The sequence below is a fragment of the Podarcis erhardii genome, assembly GCF_964252035.2.
Source record: "Podarcis erhardii genome assembly, chromosome: 1".
In the NCBI taxonomy this organism is placed as follows: Eukaryota; Metazoa; Chordata; class Lepidosauria; order Squamata; family Lacertidae; genus Podarcis; species Podarcis erhardii.
Genome location: NC_138497.1, coordinates 98,877,077 through 98,901,482, shown reverse-complemented (window position 1 = coordinate 98,901,482; position 24,406 = coordinate 98,877,077). Strand labels below are relative to the sequence as shown.

The 24,406-nt window shown below is 40.9% G+C and overlaps 1 protein-coding gene across 1 annotated transcript in view; it reads left to right on the top strand.

Annotated features, from left to right (window-relative positions):
* Positions 1 to 24,406, top strand: part of DARS1 (aspartyl-tRNA synthetase 1) — a 48,155-nt gene that overhangs the window by 4,704 nt on the left and 19,045 nt on the right. The window contains exons 3-7 of the mRNA XM_081872333.1: positions 2,815 to 2,907; positions 9,866 to 9,968; positions 19,575 to 19,677; positions 21,948 to 22,028; positions 23,045 to 23,104. Coding sequence (XP_081728459.1) covers positions 2,815 to 2,907; positions 9,866 to 9,968; positions 19,575 to 19,677; positions 21,948 to 22,028; positions 23,045 to 23,104 — 440 coding nt within the window. The remainder of the gene's footprint in view (positions 1 to 2,814; positions 2,908 to 9,865; positions 9,969 to 19,574; positions 19,678 to 21,947; positions 22,029 to 23,044; positions 23,105 to 24,406) is intronic.

Here is a 24,406-nt window from a genome sequence, read left to right as displayed (position 1 = left end):
CCTTCTTGAAACTTTGCTTACAGATGTAAATTTCAATGAATACAATTGGACTGACTTCTAGGCATTCATAGGATTGCAGCCATGATTTCTTGTAATCATACATCAAGTATGGGGAAGCCATCCAAAAGTTGTTTAACTCTGGCCAGTCGAAGCTGGCCAGTCGAAGCTGTTTCCTGGGGTTTGAGCGGTGTCGCATGCTGACGGCTTCTAGGGGCCACAGGTGAGAGATGAGTGCAGGATGGGGACCAAAGGTGGGACAAACTATCCCAGAAAGAGAATGATGTGTACTACCCCTCGCCTAACACTCCACACTCCTCCTCATAAGTAATTATTAAGGGAGAATTAGATATGCACAAAACTAAGCTAATAATGGCCTTTTTTCACTTGTTGGGTGTGGCCCAGCAACTTACTTGGGCTAATAAGACAGTTTATGTGTATGCCTACAAATACATCAAGCCACTCCTGCATACTTGCCAGTTTCCCGGGTAGGCATGCTTATGGCTTCAGTTCAGCCTTGCAGATAAGTCCATAATAGATATTACACTACATGAATTTGTATTTGGACATAATGCTAGCCTTTGAGAAGTCATGTTCTGTGTGCGAGCTGGGAGTAATCCAAGCACATAAGTGTTGGGATGTATATTGTGCTGCTTTTGCAAAATGCAGCTTTGAAGAAGAAATAAATTGAGAGGTTTGGTTCTCATTTTTGAGAGAGAGAGAGAAACATGAGGGGGGAAATTGGGCAGTGGTTCACTGCATCATGTAAAGAAAGAGTTGGAAGGAATAGAAAGTTGGATAGTGCTTTAAAAAGGTTGATTAAGTTGCCATTGTGGATTGGAGAAAAGGAAAGCATTCAGATTCAGTGTTTAAAGAAACAAGTTATTAGAACTTTCTTCTTCTTTAAAAAAAACCACCATTAAGGAAAAGCAACAGATTACTTCACCTACTTGTGCAAAAATACTTTTCTGCAGTATGTTTCTCTTTAGCAGTTGCTTTCTGATTTTTTTATAGAAGCAGTGCAATAGTTGAAAATAATTATTTGGACCTTGTCAGAACATGTAGTCAAATGTGTTTGCCATCTGGTTTTAATGAAAGTTGGGCCATTATGTCTACAGTAATTTTTTAAAAAGTTAATCTAATGCACATTTTGGGTGATGCCTTGAACATTAGGGACTTATGAAAAGGGTGATACCTCATTTTGTCCTTTTTATTCATGTCTGGAAAATGTTGCAGCTTTGTAATAATTTTAAATTGTTGATGTAATTCTGTCTGACTAAGGCTTAGCAGATCTGTTTCAGTTTTCGTTAACATTGGTGAAACTTGAAATTGGATTAGAACTTGTTACTCCGTTTCATCGTTTTTCTATTTTTCCGCCTCAAGCGCATCAACAGTGTAGTGGTGTATCCCTTTTACCACAGATCCCTGTTTCAGAGTAATTTGTTTTCAACAGCTTAATCCAATGCATGTTTGCTAGAAAGTAAGTCACAATGTGTTCAGTGAGGCTGACACTATCTGTTAAGTGTGTTTAGGTTTTTCTGTCCAAACTACTTAGAGAAGACAACATCTCTCCTTCATGGAAGAGCAGTGGTTACCTCTAACTATTCCCAAACTTATCCATATCAACAGAATTACCTTTGAGATTCATGGTATTCATCACATAGAACTTCCTTAGAGTCATCTTATCCTTTTAAAAGTTTAAATGAATCTGCAGAACCTAAAAGAATTATTCTGAAGAGAATCCAACCTCAGCGTATAATATGGTAGTTGTATAGCTGTGAAGATATTCAGAAAGTGAAAAATTAACAAAACAGGCATGCTGGAATAGGAAGACACTAAAGTCAGAAGTTGGAAGGAGACAGAGAGAAAGAGAGAGAGAGAGAAAGAAAGAGAAAAGCTTAGTGTGAAAAGAGCAGACATCTAAGGTACTACACAAGGTAGTTGTGCTTCCAGACAGAAAGAACCAACTCCAGTACCTGAAGCAGTGGTTTTCAACTAACACAGATATTAATAGTTTACAAGATTGCTTGCCTTATTAAAAAGGCAACATTATTTATTATTTATAAAAATGTGCATACCACTTAGCATGAAGAGAAATCTCTAAGCGGCTATCATAAAATGTAATTTAAAAAGTCAATATAAATTCATATAAAATGCAGGAATCAGATAAAATCTTAAAAGCTAAGTAAAAATGGAATAAAACTGAGCAGCATGGACCTTGGCATGAGGAGCAGCATTCACAAACGGCATCCTTAGGGCAGAGAGTGGAATGGCTTGTAGCCATCTTAGTTTCCCCACCACTTCGATGGATATCCCCTCCTCTCATTTTCCGACCACGACATGCAATCTTTGTATACACAGTACTTCATATTCCCTCTATCCCCCACCACAGACTCCTTATCTTGCATACCTTATATAAAATAACAGAGTACTCAACTCACCATTCATTCATGCTGCTCCACCTATTCCATTCCCTCCTCTAAAGCACTTGGTCAGATTATTCAAAGGGGTAGAACTATGTGTGTGAAATAATAAACCCTCATACCCAGGGAGAGGTACTGCTGTCATCCAAATGGGAGGTTAAGAAAACATGCGCCCAGACTTCATATCCAGTACCAAGTCAGAGATGGTGAACTGACTGAAGCTGGGAAAAGGCATCCCTTGCCACCAAGGTTTCATTTCAGCCACGAATGCATTGTAAATAGCTTTCCTTGTAAATGTACATAAAATCTACAGGGTAGCTTTGTTGCATCAAAATGGCTATTGTTCCTCCTTCCCATGAATATAATAGCTAACCAAGTAATGTATTGCCTGCAGATCGTGTGTTGGTTCGAATAAAGGACTTGACAGCAGAGAAAGCCGATGACGTCGTCTGGGTTCGTGGGAGGATTCATACCAGCAGAGCAAAAGGTAAGCTTAGCTCTTCCAAGGTTGCCCTAGATAAGCCTTTCTCAACCTGGTGCCATCCAGATGTTGCTGGACCACAACTCCATCAACCCTGATCATTGGCCACGGTGGCTGGGATTGATGGGAGTTGTGGTTCAAAATTATATTGAGGGCACCAAGTTGGGGAAGGCTGTCCTAGTCTGTTTATGCACCATTTATTTATTTAGATGGTTTATGTACTGCCCACAGCTTACAACAAATAAAACTATCTGTAGATCTGTCCTTTATTAAAGGTCCATTAAAATAGCACAGTTCTTTAAAAACATTTTATTATGGGTCAGTAAGGGTCAAGTTTTCTCCCCTTGTCCTGATGCTTTCTAGAACTACAGTGGTACCTCGGGTTACATACGCTTCAGGTTACATATGCTTCAGGTTACAGACTCCGCTAACCCAGAAATATTACCTTGGGTTAAGAACTTTGCTTCAGGATGAGAACAGAAATTGTGCTCTGGCGGCATGGCAGCAGCAGGAGGCCCCATTAGCTAAAGTGGTGCTTCAGGTTAAGAACAGTTTCAGGTTAAGAACGGACCCCTGCAACGAATTAAGTACGTAACCAGAGGTACTACTGTACTCTGAATAGCAGCTTAGGGATTTTAAAAGAAAATATTCCAGCCTGCTGTGTCAAGGATATCTGTGTCAAGGATATCTAGATATCTCCCTGGCAGGAAAATGGGGTGGAACAAGCTGAATGCCTTCACCTAGTTCCCTCAGTTTGCAGCTTGAAATGATAACTAGGTTGTTTACTCAGGAGTAGATTGCTAGGAGATGGCCCCAGACTGCTTGCTTGGAAATAGTTGCATGTGTTTAAAGGTGCTCTAGATTCTTGCTTTCTGTGTCTTTCCCTCCTGGATTTTTATGGAATGTTACACTCTTGAGAACGGTTTGCCACAAATGCAGTAGCCAAAACTTTTTATTTCTGTTTTCCATATTGCAAAATAAATGTGCCTGTCTTTCTGCGTTAGTTCTTTTTCTATAGTTAAACATGGTAGAAAAAGACCTACAGGTAAATACGGTGCTTTCAAGAAGGCTGTATAATGGAATACTTACTTTTAAATGCCTCTAAAGTTATAAAGTACTATTTTGAAGTAAAATTTAAAACCATTGCTGAAGTATCAGTCATCAGGCATACTAGAATTTCTCTTTTCAAGTTGGATAATCGGAATAAAGCTAGTTTGTGTTACTTCCTAAGTTTTAAAGGAAATGGGAAACCCTGGAACGAATTGGCCTTTCACGTAGCCCCAAACAAAATATGCCAGCTCATTATTTTTTTTTTTTAAAAATGTTCTTAGAGTGGCCTCAAAGAAATCCTTATCTAAGCTTGAGCTCCATGGCATGGCTTGTTCAGACAGAACCACCTGCCTGCCATTTTTCTTCACTATGGGAGTACTACTTCTCTTGGGGATCACTTTCCATTGCACAAGTTTAAATATGCTTTGACCTCTTCAGGTGACATACAAGTCTGACAGATGTTCCATTTGTTTGAACTTCACTTACCTCATGGTTGAGAAACCGTATATTTAAAGAAAAAAGGCTTTCTGGAACCAAATATGACAATAGCTTGAGGAACTGGAGTTGAACTCTGCTCCCCAAAATCTTTGACATGCTTGATAGAAATGCTTCTTGTATTGGGCATAAATAGGGAGAAAAGAAAGGTTAGTTACTAAATCTGGTCAGTTACCTATTTCACTATAGTTTCATACTTGTTCTGGGGGCATAAATGTTAACAGTAAATGTTAATCATTTATTTTAAAGATCCCAGGGATTTTTGTGTGTGTGAGAGAGAGAGATTTTCATAATAATAATAATAATACAGTCATACCTTGGTTTTCGAACAGCTTGGTTCTCGAACGTTTTGGCTCCCGAACGCTGCTAACCCGGAAGGGACTGTTCCGGTTTGCGAATTATTTTTGGAAGCTGAATGTCCGAAGGGGCTTCCATGGTTTCCGATTGGCTACAGGAGCTTCCTGCAGCCAATCAGAAGCCGCACTTTGGTTTCCGAACGTTTTGGAAGCCGAACGGACTTCCGGAACAGATTCTGTTTGACTTCCAAGGTACAACTGTACTAGCAAATGTTGATAGTGGCCTGAATGGGTGTGCCAGCTTTAACTTGCATATATGTGTTTTTAAAATGGAAAAATATGTAATCTTATGCAGCCATGAAGCTCATCTGGGATGGTTGGCAGGCACACATGAGTGCCAACATTCACTCAGAGTTAGATAGTTGAAAGAGCGGCACTGGCTAGTTTATGGTTTTAGTATACAAAGCCCTAAGCAGCTCAGGACCAAGTTATCAAGGGAGCATACAGACCAGCCTTTCTCCTGTACAGACCAGCCTAGTTGCTGTGATCTGCGGAGGAGGTCTCTTTACAGTACCATGGCCTGTAGAAGTGCACCTTACACTGGTGCAGGGGAGATCTTTTTTCAGCAGGATACCTCCTTTGTGGAATGACCTGCCCATAGAGATCAGGTGGGCTTCAACTCTGTGATGTTTTTGCTGACAAATGAAAACGTACCTGTTCATCTGGGTAATTCCCTGACCATTAATTCCTGTTGCTCAACATTCCTGGCCACTGTGATTGATACTTTTAACTTTACAGTGGTACCTCGGGTTACATATGCTTCAGGTTACATAGGCTTCAGGTTACAGACTCCGCTAACCAAGAAATAGTACCTCAGGTTAAGAATTTTGCTTCAGGATGAGAACAGAAATCAGGTGGCGGCAGCAGCAGCAGGAGGCCCCATTAGCTAAAGCGGTGCTTCAGGTTAAGAACAGTTTCAGGTTAAGAACGGACCTCCGGAACGAATTAAGCACGTAACCAGAGGTACCACTGTATTTTATTGATCTGGTTTTAGTGCTGCATCTTGCTGTTTCACTTGTTTGCGAACCACCTTGATAATTCTCAAAATGAAGAATGGTATAGAAAGAAATGAATAAATATATTTCTTAAAATGGTGACCTTATTTTATTTCAGAATTACCCCGCCCCCCTTCCTACTTTGCAGGCGGTTGGACTATATGATCCTCATGGTCCCTCCCAACTATGATTCTATAATTCTCGGTAGAATTAAGAACAAGCGAACAATTTGGACAGTGACCCGTGTTCATACGCCGGGCTAAACCAGGAGTGGGTAGCCTCCCCCCCCCCCCACTTGAGGGACCATAATCCCACACCAGTGGTATGCAGAGCCAGAGCAGATGATGGGTGGAGCTAGGGACAAGTTTCTGAATTAACTAATCCAGAGTAAAGTCCCCCCTGCTTCAATTTTCACCGTGGTTACCTTACATTAGAATTCTCGCTCTTGTGTGGTTAACTTGGAAGTAAAGCCTACTGAGTTTGATTCAGTTGCACTCAAATATACAGAGCATTTTATCTTTAGAACAACAGACCAATAAACCCCCTGTTGTGGAAAGCAAGTGAAAGTAACTCCTTTCTGACTTTAGTGTGCCGCACACACATGCATATATGACAGAAGCATACAAATTTGATCTTGGAAAGTTGAGGGGAAAAGTTCCATAGGGAAGAAGCAGGGGGAGGGAGTTTATTTTTTATAAAGTGAACTACTTCCAATTGTACTAAAACTGCATGAAGGGAGGTGAAACACAGTAAGTAGCCAGGAAAAAATAAGTAGGAAACAAACACAAATGAAGGAACTCTATGGAGATGGAAGGATGGGGGCAGCACAAGGCAGCTTCAGGAGGCTATAGGGGCTGCCTAAAATGAGACGGGATTCAGATTTCCCTACTGTGCACTGATGTGAAAAGTTTAGTTTCATATGAATGAGACCAGGCAAGCCTCAGGTTTGTGATCTTCGCCACTTTTGCGTCATGACTGCAAGGAGGGAGTTTTCAAAAGCTTTCGCTTCTACTTTTGCCTAACCACAGCCTGCCACGTTATCCAAACCGTGGTTAATTTTAATTTGTTTCAGACAAATTAACTCTTGCGCAGTTGTGGAAATGCATAATACCACATGGTGCGTTCAAATTCTCCTAAAAAGCCAGAGATATTTCTGAGAATTCTCCCAAAGTTTGGAAAGACCCAACCTGGGGGCATTACTGCCCCAGCCCCTTTGTATTTGTTTCCCTCTTGCACTCCTCCCTCGCCTGATTTGCAAATTGTGACAGGAAGGATACAAAATGTACAACACCAATGCTGCCTAAATTTCCAGATCATTTTTGGGCCTGCTTGAAACCACCATTGTCCAGAGGAGCACTGGTAAATGCATTGTTAAAATAAAATTTAAAAACCCACCAGAGAAATGAATCTGAGTGAATAAAGTGCTACACTTCACAGCGTCACATGCTCTGAGCACAGTCTGGAGTCATTGGTATGGCTCAGAAGGAACAGATCCCCCCTTAACTATGCAAATGAGGGTTTTTTCCCCCTACTGGTCAGTGAATTTTATATATATATGTGTGTGTGTGTGTGTGTGTGTGTGTGTGTGTGTGTAGCGGGAAATTAGAATGCTGGAACAGTTTAACCAGCCTTCAGCTTTAGGCTGGGCTACTGGTCTCCCTTATTTCCATTCTCTTTCAGATTTATATGTTTGTAAAAGGGTGGGGAATGGGCAGGTGAGAAGACTGGTGCTGAGGGCTTGTCTTGGGATGGGTAGAAAATTTCAGAATGGGCAAGTTGGTTTCCTTATGGCCCTTTCTAAAAATCTTTCTATCCCTCGTACCATGTCATGATAAAAGAATCACTCAAGAGTCTGAAAATTTATTAACGTACACAGCTGAGAGCCTTTCTGCAAGCTTGAGCATAACAAGATATCATACTGTTCAATAATAATATTTTTTGGGGGGCCATGGGCTAGTTGCTATCTCTCAGGTTAACTGTGAGAAAATATGGAGATAAACTCATTTGTACTTCTCGGAGGTGCTTGGTATAAGGATGGGATTAGAAAGTGACACGTCTGATTAGGGGTTGTACTGCGTAAGGCAGAGAGATGACAAATTTCCCTGTCTGCCTTATGTTAGCCACAATATTTGGCCCAAACCGCTAACTGGTAGGAATCCAAGCTGTCAAACTAAAAATGAGATGTGTGATTCAGGTTCCGTTGGTGGCAAGCATTGGAGGAACTGATATGAGTCTCGGTAGAAGTCCAGTCGCCAGTTCATTGCAACATTAATGTTATGAGTCAGAAAGCTGTTTCAAAAGGTGTTGAGCTGCATATGGAAAATTCATCTTGTCTGTTTCGCAGAATCGCAAAAGAGTGAGAGTGTGTTTTAAACAATAGTCATTTTAATCAGAAATGGCCATGATCTCTGACACAGATACTTGGCAGAACACCACATATATATTTCTGAGTTAAATAAACAGAGGTATTAACCAGGTTTCATAATAGGTTTCCTTCCATCCCCCCCCCCCCCCACTGAAAAGAGAAAATGTGAACAATCCTGAGAGACAGAAAAAGAACACATTCTCAGCCAGTGGAGGAGTGGAGCATATAGGCAAGGACTAATTTCTCCTGAAAAAGGAGTTAGTGGATCCTGGAAGGGGGGATAAAGGTAAAGGGACCCCTGACCATTAGGTCCAGTCGAGGCCGACTCTGGGGTTGCGGCACTCATCTCGCTTTATTGGCCGAGGGAGCCGGCGTACAGCTTCCGGGTCATGTGGCCAGCATAAGCCGCTTCTGGCGAACCAGAGCAGTGCACGGAAACACCGTTTACCTTCCCGCCAGAGCAGTACCTATTTATCTACTTGCACTTTGACGTGCTTTCGAACTGCTAGGTTGGCAGGAGCAGGGACCAAGCAATGGGAGCTCACCCCGTTGCGGGGATTCGAACCGCTGACCTTCTGATCAGCAAGTCCTAGGCTCTGTGGTTTAACCCACAGCGCCACCCATGTCCCATAAGGGGAGGTAGCCTTCTTATAAGGGGAGTCAAACCTCCAGGCTTGACTCTAGCAAGCAAGCCTAAGGCCCTCTAGTCTGTATCTTACACAGGGGCTAGAGTGCATCCTCCTTCTCCTAGTAGGCTCTAATATCAGAGGGGGAAGCACCACATTCAGAGGGCAAGTGACGATCCCATTCTTCCTGGAATCACTCAGATTGCATCTGCAGCAGTGAGACACAGAAGGGACCAGAGATGTAGCTCCCAACTACCTCTGTGTCACAGTGCCTTCAGGCCCCAGTGCTCTCTCTTTCTCTCCCATTCCCCCCACTAGTCACTGACAGGCAGGAGCAATCAGAGAAAAAGGCTGAATAAGACCTTCCAGGGGAAGATAACAGGAGAAAGGTGGTGAGGCATCCTGAGAAGGATGAAAGCAAGTTTTGCAATACGGATGCTGGAGGCATCCTGAGAAGGATGAAAGCAAGTTTTGCAATAAGTCCTCTCAATCTTTTTATCCATCTGTTGCAGAGAGTTGGGGGAACCCCCAGAGCAGATTTGGGAGTGTGGTGGGAGGAAGTGAGGAAGCAGAATCCTGTTGCTGTGAGCAAAAGCCATTCCGCCAGTGCAGTTACCCTTTAATTTACAGCGCAATCCTTTGCATGTCTACTCAAAAGAAAATACCATTGAGTTAAGTGGCATTTACGTCTTGGGTACATGTGTATAGGATTGCAGCCATAGAGATGCCCACAAAATTTTATTTATATTTGCACCCACTTCACAAAGACAACTGTTATAAAATAAGGATAAGTTGTTTGATCATTTCAAGTGTCCTAAATACATAGGCTGCAATCCAAAGAGGTTATTTGGCTTTAAAAAAAAAAGAAAGAAATTATTTGGAACTATGAAAAGGTTATTGTGAGTAAAAAAATCTGTGCCAAAGGATGCACATGTCTGCCTTTAGGCTTTGCTTTGTGAGCGTTTAAAAGTCTGGCTTAATTTTAAAGTAGTAGAACATATTTTTGTATTCATTCAGAAAGATCCCAAGTAACTTGCCCTGAATACACCTGCATTGTTCCTTCCTCTTTCTTTTCAGGAAAACAGTGTTTCTTAGTCCTACGTCAGCAGCAGTTTAATGTCCAGGCTCTGGTGGCTGTGGGAGACCATGCAAGTAAGCAGATGGTAAAGTTTGCTGCCAAGTAAGTAAGCAATTATATCCTGTTGTCACAGTAAACAATGGTGGGAACCCAGGCTCCCAGTGGTTGGGACCATTTTCGCACATTAACATCAATGCCACGTTTGTTTTTAAAATGTAGTTATTTAAATTGTCAGCTCACTATAGTGTTGAATGCATTACACTTACAAAGACAAAATGGAACACAGCCTTGAAATTCATTCTGAACTGCTGGGGGAGCATTCTGTCTCTGCAGACAGCTCCTGTTTACTTTCAAGCTGGCTAACAAAAAGGTTGGCAGGCTGAACTTGGACACATTATTTTGTCGGATGTTTGTGTGTGCATGTGAACACAGGCTCGATCTTTTTTTATTTTATTTTACTTAAGCATGAGATCTTTACTGTGTAATGTATTCTGCCTCATTTAAATGCAAAGTGCAAATTGAAGGTATTTAGAAGTTCAGCAGTGCAAATTTTTTTTTCTCTCCAAAAGACAGAAAGGGTTAGGAACCTAATTTGCACTCTTGTAATCTTCATTACTGGAACTAAAACTTGTTCTGTGTAGCATTCCCCCCCCCCCTTCCTCAAGTCCTCCTCCCCCGATTGTAATTGGCTCTGTTTCTATTTTAGCAAGAAGCACTATGGTCAAGGCAAGGGTCTGCCTTCTCTCCACAGGGGCCTTTAAGATTGTGGTCTGAGTTGATGGGTGCCTGGGTTACCAAAGCAATTTGGGAATGAGGGCAGAAAGCAAGGTACCCTGGAAACAAGCTAGGCAACAGAACTAGATTGTGGCACCAGAGCAGGCTTCCAGTTCTGATCTTAGAACTCTCTCTACGTCTGGGCCTTGCATTGTGTGTAAAGTTACACTACTGAGAGTGGGTGGGTTATCGTTTACACCTTTTAGTTTTGAAACACCGATTGGTTTGATCCCTTACACGCCTATGTGTCAAAGTGGCCTTTACAAGAACAGAACATGTTTCTGTGTCCAGCTTTTGACCTGGTACATCCAGGCTTTAAATTCTGAGTCTACCTTAGTATGGAGAACTCAAGATACTTCTGTTCTGTTTCTCGACATAGCTTTCGTGGCTCAGGGGTGGGCCCTAAATGCATGCCAGAAGGTGTAGACAGTTCTGATGGGGTGGAGAGGAAAGTGATGCATTGTTCTCCTTAGAAAAGTTTTTAAAAGGGCCAAAAAGTTCTGGAAATTAAGTTCAAGGCCATAGGGAGCAGCACACTCAGTATCACATTAGCTTACTAGTATTTAGAGCATGTGTAACATGTTCTGTTAATTCTTTTAGTGTCTTTGAGATTCAATTTTTTTCCTAGTTCCTGGAGAACATAATTAGAGAAATGTGGGTTTTCTCTTTATTTGGTCTTCCTAAGTGGTGCCCTCGCTTTGGCTCCAACTGTGTCATGAGTCCTTGATTGACCTTCCTAATGGTTTCAGCTCTGCTCTGCACCAGGCATTTCCTATTGTATCCTCTGTTCATGCCTTCATACTGAAGGTTTTTCCCCCTAACAAAGCCATGCATTTTGCCTCTAATTGTCAATTTGTCATCTCCATCTCCCTTAGACAACTGCTCCCTAGGCAACTGGTTGCGCTCCCCAGTTCTTTTTTGGCCTTAATTTGGAGTGTTCCCCACTTAACACTATACACTTTGAATTAGCCAGTGTAAAGAATCAAATCAAATCAAAATCCTACTGACTTGTAGTGATTACCAAAAAAAGTTGATGCCAATCTCGATTGCTCACTCTAACCTCTCACCACCTTTTGTAAAAGAAAAAGAAGCTTGAATCAAAAGGAGTCTGTCCAAAGAGGAAGGCATGCTAATGAACCCAAACCCCCTTCACATCACATCTGGCTGCTTCATCCTTTTATTTCTTTACAGCTTTCTATAAAATAGAGGAGAAAATAATAATGCATTTGGAGTGGACTTAAGCATTTATCCCTGTTCGAATGCTGTCAATATTTCTTATGTGTATATGAATGAATGACCTTGCCTTCATTTCACATGAACTGGCTCTCCTACCCATTTCATGGGATCTATCCGAACACAGTTTTGAACATCTGGCTGTATATGAGAGGCATCTGCAGTTTTCGAGCATCTTAGGTTCACACTGCTTCTGCTGCTTCTTGCACATAGCCAAACAAGTATAGTTCTCCTTTTCTCAGTGTTGGCACAGAGCTGAGAACTTTCGTAATGGGGGAAACTATTGATATGAAATGTTTAGCTGAAAATACTCCAGCTTTCATGCCAGAAGCTCTTTCTCTGAGCGATGCTTTTCTGCTACTTAGTCATTAGAAGAAATGTGTTCTTGCTCAAACTGAAAACATTTAACATGCTACTGTTGACTTTGAAGTGCCAGCAGAGTGACACTGCTTAACTCAGTGATGGCAAAACTTGGCCCTCCAACTATTTTGGGACTACAATTCCCATCATCCCTGACCACTGGTCCTGTTAGCTAAGGATGATGGGAGTTGTAGTCCCAATACAGCTGGAGGGCCAAGTTTGGCCATCACTGGAATGTGATGTGTAAGGAACAGTGCAGAACCTAGCCATGCTTAAACCCAAGACACTTGAGATCTAGTGAGCATGTGGCAAAACATGTTACATTTGTTTTTCCACCATACCTGTGCAAGAAGGGAAGATTTCATTTCAGAATAATATCCCCTCTCCTCCCACCACATGCTGTTCTGTGCATAACATCCCATATAGTTTAGCAAGCTGAGAAATGAGACTGGGGTTGGTGCCTCCCCAAGCCTCTTTCCCCTTTTCATTCCTGCTTCAGTGAGCTGGTCCTGGTTAGTGTAAACTACAGCTCATTTTATCCCTGAAAAGATTTTGAACCTGTTTTGAACGCACTACATGATCCTGGCTAGTAAACCAACATTAAAACGGCAATGTTTTATTATGGACATAGCAGGGAATTGTAGTTTAAACCAACAGAGACTGATGTGCTGAAGCAGACGCACATGGTTGTGAATGCTATGTATGAAAGGGCCCACTAGATCTATCCAGTTGTTTAGAGGAAAGCTTCCTGCACAGCTCCACTTTCTTGCCAGTCAAGCTGAGCTCTTGTGTATCAGTGACCATGGAGCAGTCATGTCAAAGCCACTCCCCGCCCGCCCCCCGCAACCTTCACTGAATTTACTGGCACAGTTAAAATGTTGAAGGTTTAGTGCTACCTTTCTTAAGAGGTGACATCAATCGATTGCTCTCTTTGTTAGCCTTGCTACTGCTGAGTTACAGTAAATAGGATATTGGAGAAGGGAGCAAAGGATTGCCAATTGTAGCTCAATATATAAGGTAGCAGGAACTGATCTCAGGTAGCAAAAGTTGACATGTTCATTTAGCATGGATTAGTTTCCTAGAGTTTTTACTGTTAACCAGCCTATTGGGTTGGATAGTAAATGACATTCAGCATAGCCTAATAGAACTGTCCTTCCAATAACTGCAAAATAAACCTTTGTTGTATATTTTCAAATAACATGTAGCGAAATGGGTCACCAGTACTACAGTTTCTTTATACATATATTAGTATTTTTTTTCATTGTTCGTTGCAAATGAAACTTTAAACTCAAACAACAATTTTGGAACTTGAGTCATGTAAAGTATGTTCAGCTTCAGCAAACAGAGCTCAAATTCATGAATACCAAGGTGTTTTATGAGACTTGACTCAAGCAATGGGTACTTTTGATTAAAAGGATTGAGAGAAAAAGCCAAGAAAACTATTGTTGTAAAAGTCTTTGGCCATAAGCAGTTAAAGTGTTACCTGACATAAACTAGCCATTGATTTAAATTACTGACCCATGAAACTTGTTTGATAGGCCTGCATGAGCTCACTTAGCAGTGGTAAGTACCCATTTCTGTTCTTGTCATGATTCAAGAGGTCCTCCCTGGAGCATCAATAATAAATCTTAGTGTCTCATTCATCAGTTTGCAATTATGTCATATTTCAGAGCCCTAAATAAGTTAATGTCAGATTTTGGATAGAATGTAGCCCAGAACCAAATCTTTAAATGAAAATGGACAGATGAGGACAAACTGAAATTAATATGGTGGTGCACTTTAGGTCAAAAATTGGTAACCTACATTTGACTATAGCCCAATTATGGGATGCCACATCTTGCATGTGCCCTTGGAGTTGACCGCATTTGAGAGAGCAAAAGGAGGCAATATGGTCAGAACAGATCTTTTTGTTGAATCAGGCTCAGGTTCAGGGATGCTGTTATTGTTTAATTCAACACAACTAAAAAAGCACTTAGGTGTCAGCTAAAGAAAAATAACCTCCGTGAACTTTCTGCAGTATGGAAAGCTTTCTATCAAGAAACCTGATTGAAAGTGATTCATTACTAAGCGGTGGCTGTGGGTTTGATCTTGCAATACAAAGTTGTTGAAAGAAGTTTGCTCAAATGCAACCAGACTGCACAATCAATGTGGTTAAAGCAGAAAGTCTTGACTAATACTTGGATAGCTGAGCTTAAACGTTGCCATGTGCAGAAACAGAGTGTTGTTGGCTTTGATGACATAAAACTTTTAACGGTGGAAATGTAGGTTATCCAGTTTACGTTCCTGAAAGGGATGCAATGCAAGCACACTTGCGTATTTATTGAGCCTCATGACCTAAATAATTTGACCATTTGGAATAGCGTGCCTTTGTGGTCTAGTTTGAAATCAAGTGATAGATTGCTCCTCATAACATTTTTTTTTTTTTTAAAGAATCTGATTTGGACACATCCCACATTGAAGCAGGATTCTTTGGGCAGATTTGGGGCTTGTTTTAGATAAAGTACCCAAAGCAAGAACCTCCAGTGGGACTGGGCTGCTTCAGCAATGTTAAAAGCATATTGCAGAATGTGTGCCTGCAAAAATTGAATCCCCCATCCCGCTCCGCTTGCCATATACGAAAAGCACCAAGGTGGGGAGAAGGGAGAAAGGGAGCTTGTGTGACTGGCATGTCTAACTTCTCTTGGATGGAATGATATTCCCAGGGATCTCCAATCACAGTGCTTAGGGGTATTACTATATATTTTTTAATTCCACATTAATTGTAAATGGAGGAGATGCAAAGCTTTATTTTTCTGAGTTGGAATTTAACTTTGGACCCTGATAAGCCTCTAAATTGTTTCAGTCCAGTCTAGGGGTCTGCACAACCACTTGATTTGGTTCAGAACCCAATTTAGAGTGTTGGAGAAGAGCCCATTTGAAATGGGCTCTTCTCCAAAACACCAAATTATGTTCTGAACTAAATCATGTGGTTGTGCAGGCCCCTAGTACCTACAGACAGTGATAGAGTGGGATAAAAATGCATGCTCTGTTTTGAGTGGAGTAGATTAAATAGGTATGAACCAAGGGACGCATTGCATGTAAACCTTTTCCTATGACACTATAGGTGACTGTATAGAATAGCCATACATGCAGATTTTATACTCTTTTCTTCTTCAAAAGATATTTCTGAGGTAGGAAAAACACATGGTGCGATTGCTTCCCACACTAAATTATTATTATTATTATTATTATTATTATTATTATTATTATTATTATTCCCATCTGGCTGGGTTTCCCCCAGCCTCTCTGGGCGGCTGCCAACAAAATACTAAAATACAATAATTCACTAGACACTCTTGTATGTTGTTGACATATAGTTTTTGAGCAGTCAGCTGGAAACAATGATATTAATGCCTTTCCCCGGGTGCAAAGATGCCCATATATATTTACTTGGAAGTAAGCTGCGTTCAGCAAAAGTTCCACTTTTCTTTGCTACTGACCTTTGTAGTCCCTCTTTGCTTCTTCCTCTGAATTGTTTTCTGTTTGCTCAGGGGGCATTCCTAAACTGACTCTTAAATCATTAGTTCCTGTACACAATCATTCCTAATTTCCTTTGAGTCCAGAACAGTTATTTCTTGGAGTTTAAAAAAAAGGAAAAAAGATCACAGTTGTGATCTTGCTTTTCTGACTGCCCTGGGTTTGGGTTGACTTTAGTTTTATGTTGTCTACTTTTATGTTTATTAATTTTCCCACAGCCCACCAGTGTGTCTTAAACTTAACAAAGCACAAGTGCATTCTTAGGATCTCTTTAGGGTAGGCATAATAGTTATTTGTTAAGTGATTCTAAGTATATACTGTTGCTTAGAATATATAGAAGAAGTGCCATGCTATACTGTATATGCTAGCCAAGTTAAAACACATTGATGTGTTGCTACTGTATAAGGTTGAGGTTTACGTGCTCCACCATTCTTTGAAGGAGTTTAGGCAGCCTGTTGGAAACTGACAAGTGACCTGCGGTTCACTTTCTACTTACCTCTATTATTTCCTATCCCTGCATGGAGACACAGACTCTAACTTCTTAATTCTGACCCTAGGTGGGAGTTGGTTGACACTGGATTTTTTATACTTGTTTTTGTAATCCTGGCTATCCTGTTTTGACTTTTCATTGACACATTACTAAGTGCTACAAAGTATGCATGGGAGAATACACAAATTCAGCCAAGGCCCTCGTGTACCATAGGTTTGAAGCAAATGATAAGATGTAGGTAATCATTTTGTTACTATTACTATACCTATTCTGGCATGTTCATGACCATGAGCTACTAGCAGTGCCCTGTTCAAATCTTCCCACAGTCCTAAATTCCCCAGGAAGATTTAGAGCAAACCGCACAGTCTCCTAAGCCTTTAACAAAGGTTTAATTTCCCAGAATTAGGGAAGATCCTATGTTCAAACAAGCATGGAATCTCCCAGTATGGAAGCTGACTTCTACCTGTGGTAAAGGAAGAAAGCTTTCGCTTGATAATTTCCCATTGAGAATCATGGGTGGGTAAATAGCAGCAGGGCAGTCCCTCAGGACCCCCCAGATTCTGAGATTATGAGAGACCAGATATCAGCTCTAAAATACTTTTCATTGATTTATACAGCTCTGCTTTTAAAAACCAGTCAAGTGTGCTTTTTCTGACTACTGGAGAAGCAGAATTTTATACTTTTTGTTCATCTATATAGCACTTACAAACTATTAACTCCTGTGCAATAAGTCCCTGGCCTCTGTTGATACTCTGATCTGTGTTCTCAGGCTTCTTGTTAAGAGTTGTAGTCTGCCCATTAGTGCTCTTTTACGTTCTCTCATTCTTGCAAGATCATTGCTGGGGTTGGACAAGCCAACAGCTGGCAACGCTGTACAGTTCAACCTTTCTCTCCCTCTTCCTCATGACCTCTGTCTATCTCGACAATGGTTGGGCCTATACAAACATTAACTCCCATGAAACCTTTCAGCCACCACTATTTTCAGCCATAGGCTTGTTGGTATGAAACATTGAAGACAACAGCTGAAGTAGATGGTATGAGGAGTAGGGAAAGGGCATTTCACCAGGATTGGATTTTTCTGTTGATGCTCCTGATAAGTATATAAGTACCTTCTTAAGGTTTCCGTTGCTTCAGTTTGGCAACTACTGGGCTTGGAAAAACTACTGAACCTCTGCTGAGAAATCATCACCTTATAATATAAGCATCTTGAGAGAAACCTTGACCTTTCCAAAAATCAACGTTTTTGATATTAGTATGCCAACACCTACCATCACGAATGGGAAACAGAGGATCAGTGAGTCACTTGTAGGGACTGCTTGAATGAGTAAAGGAGAGGAGGGTGGAATTAAAATCAGCAGACTCTATTATTTCAAATCCTTTCGATGTCCTTATTAAGAGCAGGCATTGATGGCTTTGACAGAAACCTTCTATTTCAGTGAGGCTTGGCAGATCAAGAAATGACAATGATCTTTAACAGTCTTCATGGGAACTTTTAATTTGCATAGTGTGATTTAATGGTTGATCAGATTTAAACATCTCATTCTCGTTTCCTGATGTTGCTGACATACCACAGGGTCGAGTGTTTGCCTTTTAAAGTAGGTGGGATTAAAGAATTTGGAACCTCATCAAGGCTTATTTACTTGAATATTGTGCGGTGTCTGTTTCCTCTTAATCTGTTATTTGAGTCTCTGCAGTCTTGGGTTCTCTTCTACACCCTCCCTGGCTCCTGGACAAACAGCTAGCTATTATAGCCAGATGTGTGTTAATGTCAGGTCCATCTGACACCATGGCTGTGTCCCTTCCTGATCTTATTAAAGTCATCCCATTGCAAACTTGAAGAACAGCTATGTGGTATGGATCTGTCTGTGAAAACTGTTTGGAAGCTTTGTCTGGTACAGGATACTATCTCCTACCCCTGTAGAGAAATAGTGAGGTGGGCGCATAGTAGATTGATGGGGTTAGCATGCAATCTACCTACATTGCCTCTCTCCAATTTCCACTGATCCCCCCTGGCCCTCAGGAGAAGCATTTCAGGGAGCACCGGATGTTGCAGTTCAGAATCTACCTACATAAATGTTGGAGGCAAGCCAGTAGGTTGGTCTGAGCATCACAGTTACGTTTCAGATAAACCATAGTCTGGCATAACAGGAATGAGCATGCCATACTCCAGGTTCGTGCACTCCCCTCTACTCTGGTGCAGGCATGAGGAGTTGTTTGGAAACCTTTGCTTCTTTTCTAGATCAACTGTTCTAGAAAAACAAGCTGAGCATAGTTAATATTAACCACAGTGTATATTTTTTGGATGACACATTAATGTGTTTTTACTCAAAATTCAAAGCAGAAACTTCCAATCTCATGCCAGAGGAGAAGGGAACTGTCTGTGAAGCAGTGGCCAGGGGGTGGGGGAGAAAAGGGTAGGATATTTCTTGTAACACTAAACCAAACATAGCCCAAAGAGGCACCTGGTTCAGAAGCACAAACATCTACCAGTGCAGTGTATTGGGCTTTGAGTTTGATCATGGAAGGGTCAAATCCTTACTCGGCCATGATGTTCACAAAGAACTTGAGTAAATCTGTCCACTGGATTTTTTCAGCCAATAGTGGTTAAAGCAAAAGAAATATAAATACACCCCTTTTCATCGGAAAAGTGCTGTCGGAATGAAATGCATCTAAAAATATGAGATGCTAGGGTAAAAGATATTAATGCACTGGTAATTTTATCTTTCAATCCCCTTTTTAAAATGAAGCTTCTGACTTTTTTGACTGAAGACAAGCCTTCTGTCTCCACCCTACAGATAATTTTGAGATTTTTTTGTTACTAAGAAGAAAAGCAGCCTTAGCATTTTTCTACTATTGCTTTTCCATGCTTGAGTTTACCAACAAAATCAAAATATTCCACTTTTAAGTTTATCTTTTGTCCCATCTTTATCTGCATCTTCCTTTAAAGTGCATGCTTTAAAAATACACCTGACAATCTGGAAGAACTGTAGCCTTGCTCATTTGCATTTAGAGTATTATTTCTGCTTAATGCTTCCCAGACAGATGATGTAATGATTGGATCTGAAATGCTGACAAAAAATCTCTTTAGGGCTATCCTCCATTTCAGCCATCAACCCTGTTGTTAATTTATCACAGCTGAGAAATAATTTCACTAATGTCCCCTGCTTCCTGATGATGTGTTTTAAATCACTTTCTAAATCTCTTTACAGTGGTACAACATTTAATTTAAAAATAAGAATAAGAATAATAATTCCACATTGTGGTCATCAAAAATGCAAATGAATACTCCCAACTGTGACGCAATTATCATACCGACTTTTTTTTTTAATTGGCAGCATCAACAAAGAGAGCATTGTTGACATCGAAGGTGTTGTGAGGAAAGTACCGCATAAAATTGGAGGCTGCACTCAGCAAGATATTGAACTGCATGTTCAGAGGGTAATATTTTTAGAAGGAAACTAAAAAATGCTATTGTGTGTTGTTGTTTTAAGATTTCTGGTGATACTCTTAAGTACTATTCTTCTTGGTGGAGAGTTAGGCAAGCAAATAGCAAAAAGAAGAAATAAAATGATTTATCCAGCATATGCAATTAAAATAGCAACATGAGGTAACTATAAAGCCATTTTATTTGTATATTAAAGGAAATATTCATTTCCATGTGTTCCTTAAATGGTATCTTCTAGATTGTGTTTAAAAATCTGTTTTTCTCAAAAGAAAAATATGCAGACAGACCTGGGGTTTTTTTGTAGGAATGACCAGTTCACATTTTCCCCAGAAACCTATTCAGAAATAGATGGATAACCCAGCGTACATAAACATCTGCTTCTAAAGTGTAACACAGCACAAGACATTTAAATCGTATGTGTCTTCCAGGCAATCCTGAAAGGTGGAACCACTTACTATTTCTGTAGTAGTAGTGGAAGTGGAGAAAATTCAGGATCCCCAAACTTTTAAATGTTAATCCCCATGTTGTGGGGAGGGTTGCTTGAAAGGCAGTAAACATTATTGAACACACTAGAGTGTTGGCCATATTTTTTGTCCCTCTTTTCTGGGAGGCTGATGACTTGCAGACCTGTTTCATAGATTGAGTACGACTTCAACCCGTGCTGTAAATGTTTGTCACAACTTAAATTCAGTCACCTGCAGCTGGAGGACAAAAGTCAATTTTGAGAACATGGAATGCGAGGTGTTTAAGCCAAAGATGACAGACTCCAGGCTTAGCTTTCCATGAATTGCTGATCATGAAAGGCTTTTGATCCAGGAGTAGCGGTGGGGAGAAGTCATTTGCTTATTTCACCCTTCCCCTGCACCCACCTGCTCCCAGCTCTCCAAAGCAGAGTTTAAGAAGGTGCAAATGTTTGCAGGAAGAAGGGGCAGCTGGCCAGAATCCCCCTGCCCAGCTTCAGTCCCACTGTTGGAAGTTTGGATCCAGTCAACTGAAACAGCTCCCTTAGAAATCACATGTTTACTCACACTGTTGATAAAACACCTATTTCCCCCCTCTGAAATATCTCTTGGGTATTATGGATGTTCTGTTGGCGTGCTAATTTTTTGGGTACTTTTTCACCTTTTAAAAATGCAAGCATTAAGTTGCAATCCTGTTCTGAACATCAGCTGCATCCTTACCCATTTTACTGCAGTGATATATGCCTTTAGACTTCTGTCAGTGTAGCCGTGAAGAATATTGGGAATTAACATACTTAATCTAGCATCAGAATGTGAGTTTTCAGAAAGATCAGCTATTTCAGGCCTAATAGCTAGATCATTAAATCGGCTTTTGAGATGGTGGCATGGTTCATATGTCTCGCTACACCAAACTGTGGCTTAGTGTGAATGTACGAGTGTGTGGATTTTGGGAGAAGAGATCATGACCACTTTGTTCCTCCCTGGTCTTTCTGTTCCGCTGAGCTAAGCCATTGTTTGGTGTGTAATCTGAACCCGTGTTTGTGGTTTAGCTCTCTCCAGCCTAACCATAAGTTTGTCTATGGCAGGGGTCAGCAACCTTTTTCAGCCGTGGGCCAGTCCACCATCCCTCAGACCATGTGGTGGGCAAGACTATATTTTGAAGAAGAAGAAGAAGAAAAAAAGAAAAAGAACGAAATTCCTATGCCCCACAAATCACCCAGAGATGCATTTTAAATAAAAGCACACATTCTACTCATGTAAAAACACCAGGCAGGCCCAACAAATAACCCAGAGATGCTTTTTAAATAAAAGGACACATTCTATTCATGTAAAAACATACTGATTCCAGGACCGTCCATGAGCCGGTTTGAGAATGCGATTGGGCAGCATCCGGCCCCCGGGCCTTACGTTGCCTACCCCTGGTCTATGGTTTAAGGTTCATGGTTTGACCAGGAGAAACAGACCATGATCCTGGGTTCAAACAACATGCTTCATGCTTGGCTTAGTGCAGCGTAGCAGCAGAATGACCTGGGAGAAGGAATGTGCAAACCAAATCAATATCAATGTAATCAACTTTCATAGAATGCAAGATAACAAAGTTCTTATTAAGTGTCTTTGATATTGCACTGAAAGTAAAACCAAACAAATGTCTCTCTTTACTTTTCCCCCTTGACTTATTCTATATTCTTCCAGAAAATCATTATGCAAAGCTTGTTTCATATTTCTGCCAAAAATATACTTCTGTAAATCACACTGTTTCTCAGTACTTTTATGCTTCTTTTTTAAAAAAATGTTTCTTTCAGATCTATGTGATCAGTTTGGCTGAACCCCGACTGCCCTTGCAGCTGGATGATGCTATTCGGCCAGAGGTGGAAGGAGAAGAGGTGAAAATAACTTTTTTAAAAGTTAATGATTAAACAAGGGCTTGAAATCTCAGTAGCTACTATTCATAGTTTATTTTTTAAAGCCTTGAATTTTGTTATCATCCAGCATTAATGTTGTTATTGTTGTTGTTGTTGTTGTTATTTACACCCCACCCGTCTGGGTTTCCCCAGCCACTCTGGGCAGCTCCCAACAGAATATTAAAAGCAAAACAAAACATCAAACATTAAAAACTTTCCTAAACAGGGCTTAACTGCTCTTTTTACTCAAGAGAACAAGGTTGGTACCTATAGTAATTACTCCTATTTCAACATTTTGTACAGAGATACTTAACAAGCAGATAGATAGACCTGAAGTTTTGTATGAAGAAATTATTTCGCAAGCATAGCAGGTTTTGGATAAGATGCCCTGCATTCATTGTCTGCCTGTCTAGATTTCCCTCTCCAAAGATAGTCATCCTGAAGGAAAATCGTTCTTTAAAAGTCACTAGGAAAACTTGTCACAGGTCAAACATGTCAAATGTTCCAAAACTTTATTTGGTCCTTTGAGAACAGTCTCTGAAAAGGACTTCTCCAGGTAGCCTGCTGACAGAATCAGCCAGATGGGATGGCCTGTCCTGATCTCCCTTCTGTAGCCAAGGATGGTGATGGAACCAGCATACACCTGCTATTTGAATTATGTTCACCTTACACGTCTGGCTTTGTACTTAAGCATCATGCCAAGAGCACAGGAAGCTCCCGTTCAGAAACATCCTTAGTGAAGGCAATATGATACATGCAGACCACACAGCTGCTCCCTCTTGGTGCAGAAGTGGTTCACTCAAGCTGTGCTAGACACTTGGCAGGTGTCTTTATCTCAGGCACTGAAAATCTTAGGTGTGAGCAGCTTACGGAGTTTCCCTCTGAATGTGCAACGAACCAAAAGATTTCTTATGTTACAAAACATTCATTGTTTCTCTCTCCCACCCGCCCTTCTGCACGTGTGGTTTTCAGTGTGTTTTTCTTTTGCAACTCTTCAGGAAGGAAGAGCTACTGTAAACCAGGATACAAGATTGGACAACAGAGTGATTGACTTAAGGGTAAGAACCCCTTGTGTTGGCCTTGAAACTAAGCAAATGGTTTAGAAGGTGGGAAGATTATTTCTCAGGACTCAGAATTCTGGGGGGTTTGTATGACCCATTTGCTGTAAACTTGTTTCACTCCAGCAAAAGTCAGTGATAATGGTAGTGCTAAAAGTGACCACTTACTTGTATTCCTGGGATGTGTAACATGAAAAAACTGCCAATGGAAAGATGCTTCAAATGCCTTTGAGTTTGTTACATCAGTGGCAAACACATACACCCACATAATACACAGTGGCCTCTTTAGCCCAGTTTTTTAAGAGTCACAGTGAATTTTTGCCATCAAAACATTTCTGAGGAGAAAACTGATTTTTCAAGGGGTGTGGGAAGCCCTCCGGGAAAAAATGGTATCAACTTTCTCATGCTTCTTTGCAACCACTGTTCCGGTAATCTGCTGCTGCCTAGATACTATTTCTATCAGGCTGCCGTTTTGGTACTTTGCTATGCGATCCTGGTTGCCCAACCGAATTGCATAGTAATGTGATGTAATCGGGGATGTTTGGAGCCAGCTAAGAGCTGGCTGCATGATGACACCTGAGAGTTGCATTGCCCTTCCCTTGAAGCTCTGTTTATAGTAGAACATGGATACCTTTTGAGAGAAATAAAACATGCCATGTCACTAGTCACTCTACGAGTCACATTCTCCTGTGCACCAAATGCTCACCTGGGTCAACACCATGTGCTTCAACTAGGGAGTGTTGGCCCAGAACACAGAAAACATACATGAAACTTGTCCCTGCTGTTGGGAGTTCAACTTGGCCATTCTTTGCTCGTTGTTATTTGAGTCTCAGTGACTAGTTGCCTACCGAGACTTGAGGTGAAGGAATGATTCAAATGTAAAATGTATTCCAATCCCATGCATGTTTTCTCAGAAGCAAGATCCATCAAATTCCATGCGTTTTATTCCAAGTTAGCATGCCTGTCTGTGATTACAGACTTTGTTATACTAAGGCAGCAGTTCCTAAGCATGCTTACCAGTGAATATTACAGGAGTGTCACAACTAAAAATCTGCAGTGAGGCATTTCATGGTACACAGAGATAAATACCTGACTGTGGCCTGTAAATTACTGCATAATCCTAAATCATATTTAATATAAAGCAAATATTCTTGTCCTGGGTGGGAGGTGGGTGGAGAAGTTGCTTTAGCACCTTCAAGACAAAACACTTGTTGGTTTTTTTCTTTTCAGTTGTATAATTTTTATCGATGCTTATAGCTTTAATAACGTTATGTGAACTGTTTTATCATGTTCACTTGAAAA